At 45.3% G+C, this 21,960-nt stretch overlaps 1 protein-coding gene across 1 annotated transcript in view; it reads left to right on the top strand.

The window, feature by feature from the left end:
- NLK (nemo like kinase) overlaps positions 1–21,960 on the top strand; it is a 996,575-nt gene that overhangs the window by 824,613 nt on the left and 150,002 nt on the right. Inside the window, exon 9 of the mRNA XM_078679349.1 lies at positions 7,525–7,723. Coding sequence (XP_078535475.1) covers positions 7,525–7,723 — 199 coding nt within the window. The remainder of the gene's footprint in view (positions 1–7,524; positions 7,724–21,960) is intronic.

Genomic DNA, 21,960 nt, shown 5'->3' with positions numbered 1-21,960 from the left:
GCAAATAACGGCATGGGGCGTCGCGGGGGGTGGGTCATCAGTAGCAAACTGTTGCGCGAATAGTTCCAAGGCAGCAGAACGATGGCACCAAGGTGATGTCCAGTAAGTTGCCGCACTGGTTTTGGTATCCTACAATGCTGCTCCGAATAACGGCGTGGAGCGCCCCGGGGGAGGCGGCGTGAACGGGCCTCTCCAGGTGGAGTGTCATCTGTTGTAGTGGGGCGCCCCTTTACCGTTTCAGTTGCCATTCCGTCCGTTTTTGGTCCACTGTGTCAAAAGCCGCAATTCAGCTGAGTTGCGCCCACTCTTGCGGTGCAGCGATAGGCGGCTGTCACAGGACTCTCAAAATGGCGGCAGGCTGTTTCCTTTTTGGGCCTGGTCCACTGAAATGGCCCTGGGACACCTTGGAAATCGGACGCTTGTCTGCTAGGTCTTGGACCTCATTCTCGAAAGCGTCCCCTCCGCCTTGAGAATTCATCAAAAGTTTTGGGGGCTCCGACTCCTGCAGGCTTCTGGTGGGGAGCGGCTGCCATGATTGCTCGCGGAATGACCACGACTGAGCTACGAGATGGTGGTGCTTTCATGCTGACGCCAGCTTCAGTCTGAAACATCCAGAAACAAGGTGGGGCTTTCATCGTTTGGGGAAAAAAAAAAGTTTTCATCCTATGAAAAGTGTTGTTTTTAGGTCACATGATCAAGCCTTCCATCATTAGGAAACCAAAAGTAAAATGAACCAATGAAAAGTTTTATAAACAAGTCACATGACCTGTTATGCGGCATAGGGTGTAAAATTAGGAGAAAATACGTTGGCACGTGAGGCGGCGTCAGTAGCGGACCGATGTGCGAATAGGCCGAAGGCAACACAACGCGCCAAGATCTGGATGGCACCGAGGTGGTGTCCAGCAAGTTGCAGCACTGGTGTGGCCATCCTACAATGCTGAAAGTCGGCGTGGGGCGCCCCGTTGGCCTGTGAGTTTGCGTCAGTAGCGGACCGATGTGCGAATAGGCCGAAGGCAGCACAACGCGCCAAGATCCGGATGGCACCGAGGTGGTGTCTAGTAAGTTGTCGCACTGGTGTGGCCATCCAACAATGCTGAAAGTCGGCGTGGGGCGCCCCGTTGGCCTGTGAGTTTGCGTCAGTAGCGGACCGATGTGCGAATAGGCCGAAGGCAGCACAACGCGCCAAGATCCGGATGGCACCGAGGTGGTGTCTAGTAAGTTGCCGCACTGGTGTGGCCATCCTACAATGCTGAAAGTCGGCGTGGGGCGCCCCGTTGGCCTGTGAGTTTGCGTCAGTAGCGGACCGATGTGCGAATAGGTCGAAGGCAGCACAACGCGCCAAGATCCGGATGGCACCGAGGTGGTGTCTAGTAAGTTGTCGCACTTCTGTGGCCATCCTACAATGTTGAAAGTCGGCGTGGGGCGCCCCGTTGGCCTGTGAGATGGCGTCAGTAGCGGACCGATGTGCGAATGGGGCCAAAGGCAGCGCAACAATATTTTCTGATTTGAAGACACCACAAGGCGCTGAGATGCCAAGATCCGGATGGCACCGAGGTGGTGTCTAGCAAGTTGTGGCACTGGTGTGGCCATCGTACAATGGTAAAAGTCGGCGTGGGGCGCCCTGTTGGCCTGTGAGATGGTGTCAGTAGCGGACTGATGTGTGAATGGGGCCAAAGGCAGCGCAACAATATTTTCTACTATATTTTCGGAGTAGAAGACACCACAAGGCGCTGAGATGCCAAGATCCGGATGGCACCGAGGTGATGTGTAAGTTGCGGACGGATGTGCGAATGGGGCCAAAGGCAGCTCAACAATATTTTCTGAAGAGAATACACCACAAGGCGCTGAGATGCCAAGATCCGGATGGCACCGAGGTGATGTCTAAGTTGCGGACCGATGTGCGAATGGGGCCAAAGGTAGCGTAACAAGATTTTCTGTATGGAAGATACCACTAGGCGTTGAGATGCCAAGATTCGGATGGCACCGAGGTGATGTCTAGGAAGTTGTGCCACTGGTGTGGCCATCGTACAATGGTAAAAGTCGGCGTGGGGCGCCCTATTGGCCTGTGAGATGGTGTCAGTAGCGGACTGATGTGCGAATGGGGCCAAAGGCAGCGCAACAATATTTTCTGACTGACACCACAAGGCGCTGAGATGCCAAGATCCGGATGGCATCGAGGTGATGTCTAAGTTGCGGACTGATGTGCGAATGGGGCCAAAGGCAGCGTAACAATATTTTCTGTATGGAAGATACCACTAGGCGTTGAGATGCCAAGATTCGGATGGCACCGAGGTGATGTCTAGCAAGTTGGTGTGGTCATCCTACAATGCTGAAACTCGGCGTGGGTCACCCCATTAGCCTGTGAGATGGCGTCAGTAGCGGACCGATGTGCGAATAGGCCGAAGGCAGCACAACGCGCCAAGATCCGGATGTCACCGTGGTGGTTTCATAGTTGAGAGGCACTTCATCTGCAGTGGGGCGCCGAGATCCGGATGGCACCGAGGTGATGTCTAGCAAGTTGCTGCACTTGTGTGGTCATCCTACAATGCTGAAACTCGGCGTGGGTCGCCCCATTAGCCTGTGAGATAGCTGTTCTTTGGATTTGGGCCTGGTCCACTAAAATGGCCCTGGGACACCTAAGAACTCGAACGCTCGATTTTTTTTTCCTTTCCTGTACATGCAAAAAAAGGTAAATGCCCGGTATGTTACACGCTTCATCTGCCACGATGAACTCTCCAGAGGAACCGAAAAAATATATAGTTGTGGTAACTATACCATGCATCGTCATATGGAGAGGTGGCACCAATTAATTATAGTGCTGCATAAAAGAGAGATTTGGAGGAGAACCCCTGACCTGCTAGTACATTCATCAAAGAAGTGGCACTGAGAGCTTCAGAGGCAAGGGAAACGGTCCCAAATATTTAGAAGAACTTTGGAAAGATTAAAATGACATGTTTAGATTGTGGTAAATTAATTTCATGTGGGCAGATGAGTGTTACTCTAATAAATACAGCATATGAACATCATCATAGTCGATGGTTGGTAGAGACATTTTGACTATATCCTGGACCTGCCCGTCCTCGCCCAAAATGGCGCCGGAATAAATGGGACTCGTAACTCCTTGTTGTGTACTGGTTGCAGAACCTTGAAATCACGAGATACGTATGCAGTTTTGAAGCACATGGCGGGCGGGGACGAGAATTGATTGAATATTTCGACATCCCTATTGATATTAAGTTCTGATGTGTTATTGATTACTGTACTGTTGAAAATTCGAATTAACGTCACCCATGGTACTTGCCCGCAAATGTATATCTAGATAATTTTATTGTAACTGGCCCTGTCGTATTTTAATTATAAAATGTACGTCCACCGATTCCGTAACTGTTAGACACCTTCGTTTTTGCAACCTAATGGCCCGCCCGTTACGTTCCTCTACAGTGTAAATGTCTATTCATCATATACGATTACAGTTTGCTCCGTGGCAGGCCCACGTGGTTATAGGCTCGTATTTGTATAATGACATTTTCACAATAAAGGTTTTTAAAAGAAAACATGGTAGTAGTGTATACATTGGTAAAGTTTTTAATAATAGTCACTGTTTTAGAATCATTAAAAGGCAAGTGAAATAAAGCAGACCAATTACATGAAGGGTAAAAGGTATAATACGAAGGAACGCAGTAAAGATAAATGGTCAAGGGCTGTTGTGTTTTCTATTCCTGCAACATAAAGTGATCGATAAGAATCTCATATTCAGGCGTATCGGCGACTAAGACAGCAGGTCGACCCTCTTTTGCTCAACGGCTCCGTCATGGGACGAAGAAACGCTCTTTTTCTCGAAAAAAGAATATATTTTACTTGCAGGACAGTTGTAAAATTTCCGGGAAAGTACATTAGCCTGGAACATTATAACATATATTTAAGAGAAAATAATGTTCGGAAGTAATTAAAAGCGTAATTTTTAGGTGATATGACCAAGGCTTTCATCATTAGAATAAGAAAAGTAAAATGAACCAATGAAAAGTTTTATTAACAAGTCACATGACTTGTTATGCTTACGTTACGCGCTGCGCGCCCCGGATGACTTCCGGATGCGCTAACGCGGCGCGTCATATGACGCATTACGCGACAACGCAGGTCCAGAATATAGTCAAAATGTCTCCACCAACCAGCGGTCGAAACACAACCCCTTTCAGCAGGCTAAATAGTTCTGTTAAATGACAACAGAAAGGACAGGCAACAAGAACCATCAGTCAAAGAGGGGAGGGCTAGTTCTTTTCTACCGGGTTACATTGGGGCGCTACCGGAACTGATCGAATTGGTAGTCTACAGTGTTTCTGGATGTTTCAGACCGAAGCTGGGGTTAGCATGAGAGCAGCACCATTTCGTAGCTCCGTTGTGGCCATTCCGCAACCAATCATGGCAGCCGCTCTTTATCGTTATTTTGGGCGGGGTGGGTGGCGGAGCCGAGCTGTTTTGCAGCCATCATTGTGTGGAGTTCAGTTCATCTCACTAGTTTTGTATTTGTCATGAGGGGTTGTTCCTAATGTTTCTATTTTAGCGAGGTCAAAAAGAGATCCCATTAGTGGCCTACTGATTTTGCTCGATTCCTTTTCTTTTTTTTTACACGATTTTTCGTTATCTGCAAAGACTAAACAGAGTATTGCGACTCTGTGTTTGTTTGTAAATAGAGAATGAACCAAAGAGAACTAATTCTAAAACAGTAAATACTTGGATAACAATCAATCAAATGGAGAGAGAAGCAGGCACGACGGATTACAACGGGGGCAAAGGCCTGCGTTAACTACCTTTCACTATCTGCAAAGAGAGAGTACTCCTAATAGAAATGAGGGGGGGGGGCACCATTCAAAGCAGATCAGTGTGCATAAACACGAAAATGTTTTCACTTACCACGTACTTGACATTCGACAGCTTATGATATTTGCTATTAAAAAACCATTGAAATTCACTGAAAAAACCATAGGTTATAGACCATATATAGTTAGGAATTAGCATTTACAAAACCTTGAAAATTCACTGAAAAAACCATAGGTTATACACCATATATAGTTAGGAATTAGCATTTAAAAAACCTTATTTTACTCACACAAAACCATTGAAATTCCATATATAGTTAGTTGCACTAACTATATATCGCGCACCCGCAATCCACTGCTGATCATGTCACATATTACATCATTCATGACATGGTCAGTGACATCACTGATGACATCACTGATGACATCTCAAATGACATCACTGATGAGATCACTGATGACATCTCATTTGACATCAATGACCACATCACTGATGATATCATTCATGTGACAATACAATGCATCTCCTCACGTTTTAATATAACCTCTGTTTCACCCAGTGTTAAATACAGAGTATAATTTTTGAAACCATTGACACACCAATACTAGTTACTACATACGTACTCACTGATTCCTACGTCTACACACACATTCACTCATTCACCCATACAATCATTCATACATACAATCACTCATCTTTACAACACTATCATATGCACTCATACACCTATACAGACACTTACACTCTGCCACTCATCCATGGAGTTACTCACACACCTAGTCAGTCCTGTAAAGAATCAATCACACTTCCATTTTCTTGTCTATACAGTTAAACATAGAGCACCTTACATTTTCAAACATATACTAACACATACTTACTTTCTTATACAATCATTGATACAAGTACACATTGATCTGCACAGAGTCACACACCTCCCAGCCAGCCACACACACACTCAGTCTCCTATACAAATACTTGGACAATCAATCAATAACCCATATAGTTAATCATATAGCTACTGATCAACACATGCAGCAGTTTACAGAACAACAGACATAATGATGCACAAATTAAGACAGTTTACTCACTAACCCATGCACTCAGTGAGACACATTTAATCACTCACTCATACATTCAGTCATGCACCTACTAAATCCTTCGTCCAGACACTTATACATCTACTCATTCTTCAATATGTAAAACATATTTAAACTTTACAGAAACACACAGTCACTGGATGATGTCATCAGTGATCTCATCAGTGATGTCATTTGAGATGTCATCAGTGATGTCATCAGTGATGTCACTGACCATGTCATGAATGATGTAATATGTGACATGATCAGCAGTGGATTGCGGGTGCGCGATATATAGTTAGTGCAACTAACTATATATGGAATTTCAATGGTTTTGTGTGAGTAAAATAAGGTTTTTTAAATGCTAATTCCTAACTATATATGGTGTATAACCTATGGTTTTTTCAGTGAATTTTCAAGGTTTTGTAAATGCTAATTCCTAACTATATATGGTCTATAACCTATGGTTTTTTCAGTGATATATATATATGTGTGTTAGCAATAGTATTTGCTCCTTGTCGTTCCACCTCCAACGGTACCAGTGCCTGCAACGGCGGCAGCTGCCGCCTTAATTATTATCCCTTTGCATGATTTTTGAGACTATATATATATTATGTAATCTAAGGCATCAAACGTATGAGTTTTAAGGGTCAATGGGGTAATTTTTTTAAGGGTGCAGGGATGGATAGGAGTAAGCTGTGTTTAGGGTTCAGTGACAGATAGTAGTAAAGTGAGATGCGAGATTAAAATGGGAGAGTTTGTGCAGCATAGCTCAAAAAATTAAATTAAAAAAATACATTAATAAGGACGGGTTGAGGGGGAACCAATGCAAAAAAATGATCAATGTTTTAATTAAAAGTAAACATTGAAACATACGTAGATATGCCTGTGTGTGTGCCTTGTAATAACCTTCGCCCTATAATCAATTCACTTCATGTGAATCTTGAAAAAGATTCCTACTCCAAAAGAAAAAGGTTACTTGTGGCAGTATTTTTGCAGCTTGAAGCTTTTTTGGTTCTCATGTGACCCACTCACTTCCCCCTTGAAAGGGTATGGGTAAGCAAAAAGGGTCAACTTGCAGAACAGCTCAAGTCTCTCCTACTAGACACGGAGCACCGATGCATGGAAAAAGAGTCTGAAGATTGCAGCCATATGCTAGGGCATTAGGAGTTTATGTTGTATGTCATGGGAGATCGCACAACCCATTTCTGGTTGATGCCTAAAAGAGGGAAAAAAGAATGGCTTAATATTGCATAGCATGTAAATCTTGAAGTTGCAAAACTATTGTTACAGGCGAGTAACTTTTTCCGTATCGGCCAACATTTCTTGTTAAGAATATTCCCAAAAATAATTGTTCGGTTTTGCTCAGTATAACCTACCAACAATACATGACTGTTTATGAAATACTTTGTCAAGGTTTGTGTGTCTGGATAGCCAGCCCTGACGTAACCTGCATGTCGTTTTTTTCAGTTTGTATTGTGAGATTAATTGAAGTTTTTATATAATAGCTTCCCAAAACTAAATTGTATGTAAAACCGTAAGGCATCTTGTATTCGAAGAAATTCTTTCAACTGTATGCATTTAAAGCAAAGTCCTTCTTGTTTATTTATCGTCAATGTATTGTTTACAGTCCAAAAGAATATCTGCGAAGGATGCTCTTACACATCCTTACCTTGATGAAGGCCGGCTGCGATACCACACGTGCATGTGTAAATGTTGTTTTTCAACCTCCACTGGAAGAGTTTACACCAATGATTTTGAGCCTATCACCAACCCTAAATTTGACGACGCCTTTGAAAAGAACCTCAGTTCAGTTCGGCAGGTTAAAGGTGCGTTATTTGCATTTATTTATTTTTACCTCTATAATAAGTCTGCTGTTCGTTTCTCTACTTTAGCGGGCAGAACATTTAACATTTCAGACTTAATTCCTTGTCAGTTTGCCACAGGATGAGTGACGGTCAACTTTAGGTTACTTATTAAAATCCCACAGCTCATTATTAATAGATAGTGGTAGTTGGGTAAGGCTTGGCAATCAAGCCACGCTTGCTTGGAGAATGGTGTGCAGTACGTAAGGAACATAGAGAGAGGCTTATAGAGCAGTGAAATTCTATTTTGATTAAATGTTCTTATTCTACATAGTGTGTCAACCTACAAGAGGCACTTACCTCCAGCATATGTTGTCACTTCCCTTGAAATTGTGTTCCGGCATTTATCACACAAGTCTGATGCCTACTGTTGCCTATGCCAATGTTCTAGGTTGTTTAGGAGAAACTGACTCGCATAATCCAGTCTACAAATTTACGAAAGATTCACTGAGGGTAAATTGTGGAGACCATATCAGTGTGCCATACAAATTAACATTACTGCTTGAAATAAAGAAGTTGAAATGTCCACACCAGTTTTGAGCGAAATATGAATGTTTATCAAGAAAAAGACTGTATTTAAAGCAAAAATAAAGGGTTCAAATGTAATGGCTAAATTAAGTAATAAAAATAAGGAGTGTAATCATAAATGGAGAACAATAAAGCAGAAACAAAGTAGTTTTTGATGGCTTAAATATCTGCTTAGCTGCTAGCAGACTAAACACTAAGCAGAAATGTTCTAAAGTCACATTAAATATTATGACATTTCTAATACAGACTTCTAACTGCTGGATCGAGACACATTTGAGCAGTACCTCTGCGTGCCGGTAGGTGGTTCTGTGGGTATAAGCGCTGACTTAATTCTGTAAATGATGTGCAAAGCCTATAGAGACGCCACTCATGCGGGCTGTCATCTGTTCCATTCTTTCCCCACTATTGGAGCTTTCATATTTTCACATGCTTGAATCATTCCCCTCTTCGCCAAAGTGAGAGTCCCACGGTATAATGGAACGCAGTACAGTGTTATACATAGCCTAGAAGGGCTAGAAAACATTCACGCCAGTGTCTAATCCACGCCATTTAATAAGACCCAAACTCCAGCCAATCAGGTTGCAGCAAGGTGTAGAATACTCCCCTCAGAACCTTCCTTCCCTCAGATTTTCTACCCTATGACGTGTGATGGGAGTCTGCCTGAGCCAGAGCTCAGGCAGGCTTAGTTATCCAGTTTTAAACTATTTCAAAACACATATATATATATACATGTGTGGCAAAAGATGGGATTTTATTCATGTCTCGTGCAGAGGAAATGAATGTCCTGTGCCAAGACAGGAGAGACACGCTAATGTGGTATATAAATAAATAATACCTCTATTTTTTGAATGAATAAATGAATAACAGATAGCTCAATAAATAAGAGTCAAGATTCGAGGTAGTAGGAGTTTTGCAGGTTTAATACAGCATAAGGACAGGAACAGGACAACCTGCACAGGAATAAGATGGCAGCGCTGCCGGGGGCAGGGTCGGAATCGGCGTAACCTTTAATAACAGTGCACGATCATATATACTAAAACAGTTGCATTACAATACATACGATAGGCGGAGCAGTGGGTGTGACGCGTAGCAGTCGCGAAAGATAAGGGTGAAAGTAGGTGTAACAGAGGCGTATACATAGACATGTGATGCAAACGTAACAGAATATGTCATGAATGGGGCGGAAACATGGAGGGGGCTACCTAAGGAGCCGGGACCTCTGACCTAATGGTGCGCGCAAACTGGCAATGACGTGTTACTAGGAGAAGCTGGGGGCTACGAACTCTGTGCTAGGAGCAGAGACTGAAGTCTGGAGAGTCAGGGCGACATGTACCTAAGCAGTATCTAGTATCTGATGTTTAGAGAACATGTTGATAGAATCCAAAAGTTATCGGGGTAAAGGCGAACAGACTCTAAGACTGGAGCATGCATTATTCTACATGTAGTGCGTGATGAAGAATATTAAATGAGCATTAAATACAGTATTTCTCTAACATGGAGACGTAGAGGCTAGACAATGACGGAAACTATTGATGCAGTTCAGTAGCTTAGGAATGCAGAGAAGGAGGACTGAACTGATAACTGGAATCATAACATACTCTTGGCAGACTCAGAGGCAGGGCCAGGCTGAGCCGGGCACTGCGAGGCAGGAAGTAAGTGAAGGGTCGAGGATACAGGTGGGGGCTGTATCGCTCCTCAGCGAGGCTTCAGGAGACAGGAGCTGAATCTGGTGTCCGGGCCCTTTTGAGGCCTAGAAACGGGGACTTTACAATGGAATAACGTGCACACTGAGAAACGTGGCAACGTAGCTTTACATAAGCCTGATATTCGTAGTATTCACGAGAACTGGAAACTGGCATACTAGAGGTGGACACAACTGTAATTGCGTCTTTAATCAAACATGGGGAATACATATGCATATTAATCATGCACACATAACATATGATGGAGGACGCGTAGGGACACAGAACATGGCAAAATTTACTTTTCCACATTCCCTCCTTGTCACTACGTTTCCATCAGGAAACATCAATGTTCATGATACCATCTATCATTTCATACAGCATCAATTGTTCGTCTCGAATTTTCTTGGAACGGGATTTAGAACGGGGCTTGGGACTAGGAATACAAGAGGTAGCACAAATGCCGCAAATCGCAGGGCCACATTGTATACAGAGGCAGCAGCTGAATATGATCGCTACGGCAATACCTAGAAAGGACAAGACTTTCCATCCCCAAGCGGAAATTATATTCCAGAACCAACCGGACCATGTCCAGGTGCCTGGATCTTGGTGTAACAGATGGGCAATTTTATGGAGTCTGGTTATAGCTGAATAAACAGACGGTGCGTTATTAGGAATGAAAATGCAGCAACTAGATCCGATGACTCTACAGGCCCCGCCCCTATCGGCCAATATGACGTCAAGGACGAGACGATTCTGTAAAACGACAAATCTCATAGCAGATTGCTCTTCGGTTAAGTTACCTAGAGCAGAGGCAGTCTCATTAACTACTGCTTCAAGGGTTCTGGTTAACCTACGAATTAGTTTACTATTCTGGATAGGGCCTATAAAGAAGAAAAAACCTCTATTGAAATCTGTATACTGTTCTAGAGCAGTTTCAGTATAGTCGACAATGGGGGACTCCCTTCTATGTCTAAGGTGTACTAGATGTGTGTTTCTATGATAATCAGATGGTGTAGGAGAGTAGGGTCTGCAATCCTATGATCACCCAGATTTTTGCTTTTTGCTGCACTGGTTTACGACTTTCCCTGGCTGTGGGCCTGCTAATCAGACCCACAGCCTAGCTGTTCTCTCTATCCAAATTGTACTTAGGTACTGAATTGGCACTGGGCCCTCTCCAAGTCCCTGTACCCAGGGCTGAGGTGCACCCAGAAGTCTCCCAGGGGCTGAAGCATGTATTGTGCCACCCCTGGATTGACTAACTAAAACTGACACAACTGGCTGCACGACAGCTGGGGCAAGGTGGTGTACTCACCCTTTGCTTTAGATATAGTATACCTATATCTAACCCTAAAATGGACACATAGATCTCCTATCAGTCACTCCTATGGCAGGCCTTAACAATCCTGAAGGCAGAGTGCTTGGAATCGTGTGAGATGGTGCTCTGGCATGAGCTGAGCCTGTCTGCGGCTTTCGGGATCCATCCCTTAGCCGTTTCCATGATATCGCATACCATATACTCTTAAGTGCATTATAATCCTCGCGGTTATGTGCCAACTCTGGTATCGCTTTATCAAAACATGTCGAGTAAGGTGTCATACGAATTGGAATACTAACCCCTCGCCAATTCTGGCGACGGGGTTAGCATTCCACCCTTCTAGAGGGACACGACATGCATGTAACCTATAACCCGGTTAAAAGTCAGACAGAGCCTTAGCATCCACAAAATGGATGCTGCCACCGAGACACAAGTCTGCCCTCCTGCTGCTGGGAGTCCTCCCAGAGCAGGAGATAAGGACAAAGGGTTTCCTGCCAGGGGCGGTGCCAGCACCGTCCCAGACAGGGTTTTGTGTATTGTAGGTAGGCAGGGCTTAAGAGGAAGGTGACTGCACGTGGCACCCCGGTGCTCACTGTGCATAGGCTGGCTGGAACCAGTTCCAGGGTCACTCCAGACCCTGTGCTGGGGAAAAGCCCGCCAAGGAAGTGGGTGTAACCACCCCCCTCCTAGTCCCACCCATAGGGCAGGACTTAGTCGCGTGCCAGCCCCCTTTTACAGGATAAAGGTAGGAACTGGCCCCCTTCCAAATCAGATCATCTTTGAATCCTGAAACTACTTTCTGCGAAAGGAACTCAAGACTTCTTCCTAAGATTTCTCCCTTGTGACTAAGGAGTAGTCACCCTGCACCCGCAGGCACCATCTAAGAACACTGCGGTCTGCTGCAAGTCCTTCCTCCGGAATCCGACTGCCCAGCTCGACGAGAACCGGCTTCCCTGGCACCTCTGACCTCTACCTGCATCATCAGTCACGCTGAGATTCGTGGGTGTGACGAGACCTCGAGGGACCGGCCATCTTCAAGACTGCACGACTTCTTTCCAGCAAGCCCGCCGAGTGAATTCCTGGTGAGTGCTTTGGGGTCCGAGAAGCCCCCACCCTGAGCAGCTCCAGCACCGAAGAGCAGCCCCCCAGCATCTCCACGATCTGCGTGGGGCCCTTCTGCTTTTTGCTGCTCACCGCGTTGTTTGGCTATTAGCCCGCTGGCTTGTGGCCTTCCTGACGACGCCCGACGACATTTCTGCTGCTGGTCTGGTTGCTCCAGACTGGCCCTTGCTTCCCTCCATCGGAGAAGTACCCTGGACCCTCCTGGTCCACTCAAGACGCCATTTTAGGTCCACCGCGTGGGCCTTGCATTTGCCAAGACTTGTTGCCCAATCCTGGGTCCAGCGACGTCGACAGCAAGAACCTTCGTGGGACAGCTCGCACCTCCATCCTGGTCGCCGACAACGCCTCCTGGTCCGAGAGACTGCAGAGCCCAGCAGCGCCCACTCACCTGACTGCGGTGACTTCGCCCGGTGCCATCCTGGTGCCCACTTAATCACTGGCTAGTGATTCAAGAACTTGGTCCCCTCTGCTTTCAGGTTTTCTTCTTCCTTGATCCAGGCTTGGATCCATCGAACTTTTCTTCACTGGTCGCCTGCCAGCAACTTCTTCCTTCCAGGCTCCTGGTCCGGCAACGAGATCCCCGACGTCTTTTCAGACCTATGCAGCTGCAGCCCCTGGGCTAGGTAACTTCGGCACTTCGGTGTCCCAGCATAGCCTCACTATCCTAGGGTCAGGATCCACTGTCGTTTTCTTCCTACCAGGTCGGGTTCGCCCGTGAACACTAACTTTGCCTTTACTAGCCTCCATAGACTTTGTCCCGCATCCCGCGTGAGAGTGCACACTCTGCACCCGAGTCCCCTGGGCCTCCTAGTAGTAATCTAACGATTCCCTAGTCAAGTCCTAGCGATTCCAAAGCCTATTAGAACTGTTACTTACCTGCTAGTAATTCGCATTCCACTTTTAAAGTATATGGTTTTTCGTGCCCCTCGGGCATTTGTGTATAACGTGCTAACTTAAGTATTTTCGTAAGAGTTTTGTTGTGTGCCTAGCACCCTGTCCTCATAAAGAGTACAGGGTTGTTGTGATTCTAATAAATACACTGTTTATTTTCATAACACTTGTGTGGTGTCCTTTCACTGGGTGTTCAAGGGGTAATGTGATGGTAAAACAGCTGGCTTAACACGCCCTCTAGAGTCTTAGCCTTAGACTGCTCGTATCCATGCTACTAGGATAGCTGGTCTATAAGGTTGACTTACAACCAATCATCAATAAGGGTTGTTTGGACTGATATATAGTGATCACTAGAATAGTGAGCACTGCACATCAGGCCAACTTCTCACAGATGGGGCTAGGAAAACAGGTGGCAGTAGGAAGGCAATGTAACAGGTTCCCTCCCAATCGAGGGGCAGACGAACATATGCGGTCTGACCACAAATAAAATAAGAATGACGTGAAGCTTTGAAAATAGATTTCCCACTGTCACTATATTTGACAATAGTAGTACAATCGCTATGTCCTACATGTACGGAACCATTATTTCGGACACATAATTCGCCTTTGACTGGTAATACTGAAATAGCAGGTAAGTCTGGAGTGGAATCAGACTGAACATTCAGGACCATGAAATTCGAAGAATAATTACCTAAATTGTAAACTTCGTTTTCTAGATCTAACCCTGTTCTGTGGGGAAGACCTTGCTTGTCTGGGAAACATGTACTGTTAAGAAAAGACATATCTGTTGAGGATGACGTTAACGTGGACCATGCTCCACACGAACCATTATGTGAAAAAGGATAAGGAAAGAGTGGCAGAACTCCCTTCGGTGTCTGGAAAGGGGGGAGTCGACCACACACCCAACAATTTGTGGCATTGCTGGTCTGGTGTGAATAATGTAACATGCGGATAAAAGAATTATTACGCATAGCGAGGCGGTAAGAGAGTTCATGAGGAGGCAGATCACTAAACGTGTGCTCTACTGTAGCATTAGAGGACTTATTTACATGAGAAACTGGAAAATACAAGTAGAATGCATAACTGGTGCAGGAAATCATAATACTGAGAAATAATATGAAACTTAGAAAAACGATACATCGGATTGAGTTTTGACTAACTCTCTCACTATGGGGGTCTATTTTATACATGTCAGAAACCGGTCTAACCGTTTCACCTAGGGGAGGACTTAGACAATCAAACTGGCTGACTTATTTTACTAGACCTTAATTTAAGCTTATACTCCTGTTGCGGAGTTTTCTCTAACAGGGAGGGTGCAGTATCATTGTCTTTTGCGGGACAGTCCTTAAGAATAGTACTTTGGCAGTCCTTTGAATCCTGGGAAATGTTCTTTGAGACTGGCTTCAATCCATAAAATTTTTTAATATGCGAAAGATGCACCCAGCCTTTGCGTCCCTCCAACTTCACGGCTGTACGGGTGGCGAGGAGGACCTGTCGGGGCTCCTTCCAGCGAGGCTCCAGCGGACTTGAGCGATCGAAATTTCGCACTAGGACCATGGATCCGGGAACGATTTCATGCGGTGCCACCTCGGTATTGTCTGGAAATGCGGCGGCAACCTGTGAACGACAAGAGTTGAGGGCAGACATCAAGGAAGCTAGGTAATCTGTCAGCATATTACTTGAAACATCGGTAATACTTCGGGGTCTAGGAGTACCCCACATGTTAGGGGGGCGGCCGAAAACGACCTCATACGGGGACAGGCCTGATCTGGAATGTGCGACCATGCGCATATAGAACAGGGCGACTGGCAGAGCTACGAGCCAGTCCACACCTTTCTCTTGACAAACCTTTGCAATTCGGATTTTCAGGGTCTGATTATGTCTCTCTACGAGACCGGCTGCTTCAGGATGGCGTACACAATGGAACTTCCACTGGTACCCTAACAAAAGGGAAACGTGCTTCATGAGTTCAGATGAGAATGGCTGGCCGTTGTCAGAATATACGACTCTAGGGAGTCCGTAACGGGGGAAGAACTCACGAACCAACTGCTTGGCAGTGGTCGCGGCTGTGTAATCTGGGACTGGATATGCCTCCGTCCACCTGGACAAAGCGCATACAACTACAAGGACATACTTGAAACCTCGACATCGCTCCATCTGAATGTAATCCATCTGGAGGACTTCAAAAGGGTGGTCAGGGGGCTGGAATCCACCTTGTTCCACCGGGACACTTTTACCTGGATTAAACTGACAACATATCATACAGGTACGGACCTTCTGCTTGGCTGCAGCTCGTAAATGCTTGTTGAACCAAATATTCTGGATACTGTCTAACATGGCTTTTTCTCCTAAATGTGCTGGACTATGTGCGGTATTAATAATGACTTGAACCATAGAGTCGGGGAGAAACCATGTGGCTCTACCCTTTGTTAACCATCCTTGATCTGTCTGGACCCCTCCTTGTTCGGACCATTTCTTGATTTCATCGGGAGTAGCATGTAACTGGATATCTATGACATCTTGAGTAGGGTCTTTAACTGTCATACATGTAGTCGGATCTGGAGTGTGCGTCTGTGTCGGATTAACTGAAATATCTGGAGTCTGAGCTGTAAGCTTGGCTGTGCGATCTGCTAGATCATTACCTTGGGAAATAGTGTCAGTAACTTTCGTATGTGCTTTGCACTTCATGATAGCAATGGATGTCGGTAAATGTATGGCATCTAACAGAGCTTGAATGAGGAGACCATGCTGAATCTTGGTTCCATGAGAAGTCATGAAACCTCTCTCTTGCCAGAGCACTCCGAAGTCGTGTACAACTCCAAATGCGTAACGTGAATCGGTGTAAACATTAACTTTCAGGTTCTTGGCGTGTATGCAGGCTTGTGTCAGAGCAACTAGCTCTGCTGCTTGAGCAGACAGGGTGTCAATACGGTGTGTCTCTATAACGTCAGTGTCAGTAGTCACTGCATACGCGGCTACCAGTTCTCCTGTACTAGTTCTCATGCATGAACCATCCACATAAAGTGTCAGGTCGGGATCTGGTAATGGAATATCTGTCAGATCTTGTCTTGGCTTTGTCATGATGTTAACTACTTCCACACAGTCGTGTGTGGCAGAATTCGAAGGAACTGATGGTACTGATGGTAACAATGTAGCAGGATTTAAAACGTTGCAGCGTCTGATTTCTATGTGTGGCTGGAACAGTGTCAATTCATAACCTGTTAAACGTGCAATTGTCAAGTGCTGAGTTTGTGTTCGGTTTAAAAGAACTTCCACGGAGTGTGGGACTTGTACTGTCAAGGAATGTCCTAATACTATGGAATCACTTTGTCTGATAGCTAGTGCTGTGGCTGCAACTGACTTGAGGCACGCAGGCAGAGCCTGGGCTACAGGATCTAATGTGCTCGAAAAATAAGCACAGGGCTTGTACTGTCCTGCTTGATCTTGTGTGAGAACTGATAATGCTGTACCTTCGCGTTCAGTGACGAAAAGTGTAAAAGGCTTACTGTAGTTCGGTGTTGCTAGAACTGGAGCTTGACATAGGGCTTTCTTTAACTCATTGAAACTGAGTGTATGTTCAGATGTCCAAGGGAGGACAGTCGATACGGCTGCCTCCTGTGTCGTTAACTGTATCAGTGGCTTGGCCAGAAATGCATACTGAGGAATCCATTGTCTGCAATAAGAAGTAAGGCCAATAAAAGCACGTACCTCCTTCTGGGTCCTTGGCTGAGGAAGACTCGCTATTAACTGGATACGGTCTGGTGTCAACTGCCTACCCCTCTTGGACAGTAAGTGTCCTAAGTAGACCACTTGCTGGACACAGAATTGAAGCTTCGAAGGGGACACCTTGTGTCCCATCTCGGCAAGGAAATACAAGACTGTAAGTGATGCTCGCTCGCAAGCACGTTCAGAACGGGCTGTGATCAGTAGATCATCGACATACTGGAGCAGGGCAGTGTCAGTTGGCATGTGAATGTTGTCTAGTTGTCTCTTGAGTGCTTGACTGTAAATACTAGGACTTTCTGTGAAACCTTGAGGAGCTCGTGTGAACATATAGCTCCTTCCATTTAAACAAAATCCGAAAAGAAACTGGCTGTCTGGATGAATGGGGACACTGAAAAACGCGTTCTTGAGGTCTATGACAGTGAAAAATGAAGCTTCGGAATCAATGACTGTCAATAGGGAAGAGATATCTGGGACAACTGGATACTGGGGAATAATACATTTATTAAGCTCTCGGAGATCAATCACTAAACGATATACTGGAGGTGCATTTGGATCAGTACGTTTCATGACTGGAATGATCGGAGAATTGCATACATTGGAGTCAGTTTCTACAACTACTCCTTGAGCGATGAGCTCGTCAATAATTTTGGATAAGGCTGCTACAGCCTCAGGTGGCAATCTGTACTGTCTTATTCGTGGCAGGACTACACCTGGCTTGAGAGTCACACGATGGGGTGTGATTTGCATATAACCAACATCAGTTGGACCTTGCGCCCATAGATGCTGCGGAACATTGGACAATCTGGGATCAAAATCTCGTAATACATAGTGACCCTTGAAGTCACGTAGGAACAATCGTATTCCCTCTGGGGAGCAGCATATAACTGCACCTAACTCTTTCAGTGTCTTAATGCCTAATAGATTTTCTGGACATGACTTAGTAAGTAACAGATCAGTAGTGCGGGACAATGGACCTACTTCTAGAGTAACTGGCTTTGATATTTCATTTACAATAGGTTTTCCTGAAAATCCAAGGGAAACATTTCTTGAGCCTGAGAGCGGAGCCCCTGGAACTTCGGCGTGACTTATAGTGGTCCTACTTGCCCCTGTATCAATCAAAAACTTTCTGTCTTTCCCTAATACTTGACTATGAACATAGGGACCTTCTTGATCTACAGGTATCTCGATGAGAGGCAAGCCTACCTCCCTCTCTAGGCTGTTTCATGAATATGGCTGATACTCTGGATACTCAGACTGTGCATACTGGTACATCTGCTGTGTAACATGCTGTGTTGCAGCAATAGGCTGCAGTGCTGGAACTGTCTGTTGTGCATTCTGTGACTGAGGAGTCTGTGTAACTTGTTCTTGTCTCGGCGGACGTGGTCTTTCTTTAGTCTTACCGGTAGCTATGTTGTGTTTCAGAACTGCACACTCGTTTATAAAATGACCTGGCTGTTTACAATAATTGCAGTTTCCTTTAACGGGAGCTGCAGGATGACTGGCTTGATTTGGACCCCTCTTCTGACTATCTTGAGGAACAGATTGTGCAACTAGTACTTTCATTTTCGTGTCTTTCATACGTTTTCTCTCGTGATCTTGTTCTTCTCTGATTCTATTCTGGTGGTATTGAAGCATCTGTAACATCTGGGACGGGGTATTAGCTTGCCAGGTACTTTCGACTTTCAAGACTCGATTCTTAATTTGTGGACTTGAATTCTCGACTAATTTAGTAACAAAAAGATGAGGGTATGACTCGCTACTCGTCTTGAGGCCACTGTTTATGGTAAAACATTTCTCAAATCTGGAAAATTAATCACTAATATCTTCATCTTGTTTCTGTTTACAGGCTGAGATTGCATCCCAGTCTTCTTTTCTAGTTGTCAATAACCTAGGCAAAACTTGTATTAACAGTTCAGGTAATTCTTTACATTTATCTCCAAGACCGGTACCTGGTACTCGTGCCTTGTCTTCAGCTTCTAGAACTGTCCAATCGATCTTTTTCTCTCCCACCTCCCATTCTTTTTCTTTGAGTTTCTCATATACCCCTGCGGGCAACAGGACCTTTAACATTTTAATAATATCTGGATACGTGTATTCTCCCATACGGAGCATGTCTTTTAATTCTCGGTGGAACCCTGCTGGATCTTTATCATGACAGGGAATTAACTTTTTCATCTCTAAGAGTTCCATCTTTGTGATAGGGGTGTAAACAAACACTCGTTGCATTTCACCACCGTCTGTCTTAATTGGATGCACTTCTCGTAACGGATTCTGTCTGTCTATGTAAAAGGGTTTACTTTCTGGGGGTGAGACATGAACAAAATGTGGGTTCAGAAACGTTCTGTATTTGTGGCGCTGTTCTAGAATGACACTAATCAAATCGGTACCTAAACCTTTCCATTTATACTGGAGTAACTCGTTCAGGACATCGTGTAACGGACCTGGATCAGAATGTTGACCCTCATACAATGTAATGAGGTGTTGGATCATATACATACCCGCCAGTCGTTGCTCGGCTGGGGGCAATTTCAGAAACATTTGTGCCACTATTTCGTCTGGAAAAGTGGTAGAATCAGTAGTCCATCGGACTGCTGATCGGACTAGTTCTTGTTCATGCATGGTACTTAACTCGCTATAACCGATTCGTGATTTCAGAATGTGATCGGTAGCTTGAAATACTTGTTCCAGAGAACCTTGTTCTGGTGCTGGATGATGAAAAATTGACTTGTGTTCTAGGCGCAAATGGCGATCTGGAAATCTAGATTTTCCTACATACGCTATTCTGTCGGGATTCTCGTCCTCTACCTCTTCTGTAGAAGAGTCATTTTCTTTCTCGCTTACTTGTGCTTCTTTACGTTGTTCGTGTACCCTTATTATTTCTTTACGGATTTTCTTGTACATACTCTCTATACTACTGATAGTCTTGTGCTTACCCTCGGCTATATTATCACTCCACCTTGTCAGGACTTTCATTTCGGCTCGATCTTTGGTCGGATAATCTTGTTCCCTTATTAGACAATTAATCAGAAACTTTAATATCATGAGCTGGACTTCAACTTTTCTTTGGCACATGACGTCACTAATACTTTCTGGATCATTCCCTGTACGGATGAAACGATATATTCTGTCTAGATCTTCTTTCATATCTGGTAGGGTGACTAGATACTCGGTCACCTTTCTCACGCGTAATGAATATAAAACCATACTATCCTCGCCTGGGACTGGATCATAGCCACATTCGGTAAGGGCTTTTCTTATTTCTGCAACAGACTGATACCTGGGCGTACGCTGTGATGCTTGTGCATGTAATTCGGCTAACGTTAAACGCTTGCGTGGCGGCGGGGTTTGAGGAGGACCTCCCCCTGCGGCCCCTAAACTAGAGTCGTCTACTGATGCTCTTCGTCCTGGCAGAGTGGGAAATGGAAATGCAGGCTGGACTTGTATGGCGGGCTGGACCGGGGGTACCGTAACAGGTACTCCGGTGTCTGGAGGAGCGGGAAGTGCCTGATTTACAGGGACTAATTAACAACAAGGGGTGGTGATGGACAGAGTCTCTGAATTAAGCAGAAAACTCTCACCCAGTCAAGAGATCAGGGCTAGATCCAACACCGTTTTTTAGCTCACTGCATCATCCCAGTTTCAGAACCTGGCTGTATGCAAATTGGTCTGTTCCTGTCCCAGTGTATGATGGGAACAGGGCAAACCAAACTACAAAGCCAATTCTTACACTGGAAAGGAAACAAGCTTCCGGGGACCGGTTTCTGGCCCTGATCTCTTGACTGGGTGAGAGTATTCTGCTTAATTCAGAGACTCTGTCCATCACCACCCCTTGTTGTAAATAATTTTGTCCACCCTAAGCGTGGAAGGGTATACTCAGATGTGAGTCCCTTGCTCATTGCACCATCAGGATTCAAGCAAGCCGGGCCGAAGACGGCTGAAATGCCAGAAACCGGTCCCCGGAAGCTTGTTTCCTTCCCAGTGTAAGAATTGGCTTTTGTAGTCTGGTCTGCCCTGTTCCCATGATGCACTGGGCCAGGGACAGACTAATTTGCATACAGCCAGGTTCTGAAACTGGGATGGTGCAATGAGCTAAAAAACGGTGTTGGATCTAGCCCTGATCTCTTGACTGGGTGAGAGTATTCTGCTTAATTCAGAGACTCTGTCCATCACCACCCCTTGTTGTAAATAATTTTGTCCACCCTAAGCGTGGAAGGGTATACTCAGATGTGAGTCCCTTGCTCATTGCACCATCAGGATTCAAGCAAGCCGGGCCGAAGACGGCTGAAATGCCAGAAACCGGTCCCCGGAAGCTTGTTTCCTTCCCAGTGTAAGAATTGGCTTTTGTAGTCTGGTCTGCCCTGTTCCCATGATGCACTGGGCCAGGGACAGACTAATTTGCATACAGCCAGGTTCTGAAACTGGGATGGTGCAATGAGCTAAAAAACGGTGTTGGATCTAGCCCTGATCTCTTGACTGGGTGAGAGTATTCTGCTTAATTCAGAGACTCTGTCCATCACCACCCCTTGTTGTAAATAATTTTGTCCACCCTAAGCGTGGAAGGGTATACTCAGATGTGAGTCCCTTGCTCATTGCACCATCAGGATTCAAGCAAGCCGGGCCGAAGACGGCTGAAATGCCAGAAACCGGTCCCCGGAAGCTTGTTTCCTTCCCAGTGTAAGAATTGGCTTTTGTAGTCTGGTCTGCCCTGTTCCCATGATGCACTGGGCCAGGGACAGACTAATTTGCATACAGCCAGGTTCTGAAACTGGGATGGTGCAATGAGCTAAAAAACGGTGTTGGATCTAGCCCTGATCTCTTGACTGGGTGAGAGTATTCTGCTTAATTCAGAGACTCTGTCCATCACCACCACCCCTTGTTGTAAATGATTTACAGGGACTGGCGGAGCGGGATTTGCATATTCTGGGACTGTGTCG

This window comes from Lissotriton helveticus, chromosome 3_1 (genome assembly GCF_964261635.1).
Source record: "Lissotriton helveticus chromosome 3_1, aLisHel1.1, whole genome shotgun sequence".
Taxonomy (NCBI): Eukaryota; Metazoa; Chordata; class Amphibia; order Caudata; family Salamandridae; genus Lissotriton; species Lissotriton helveticus.
Note: the sequence above shows the minus strand (reverse complement) of the source record. Positions and strands in the feature narration are given on the sequence as shown.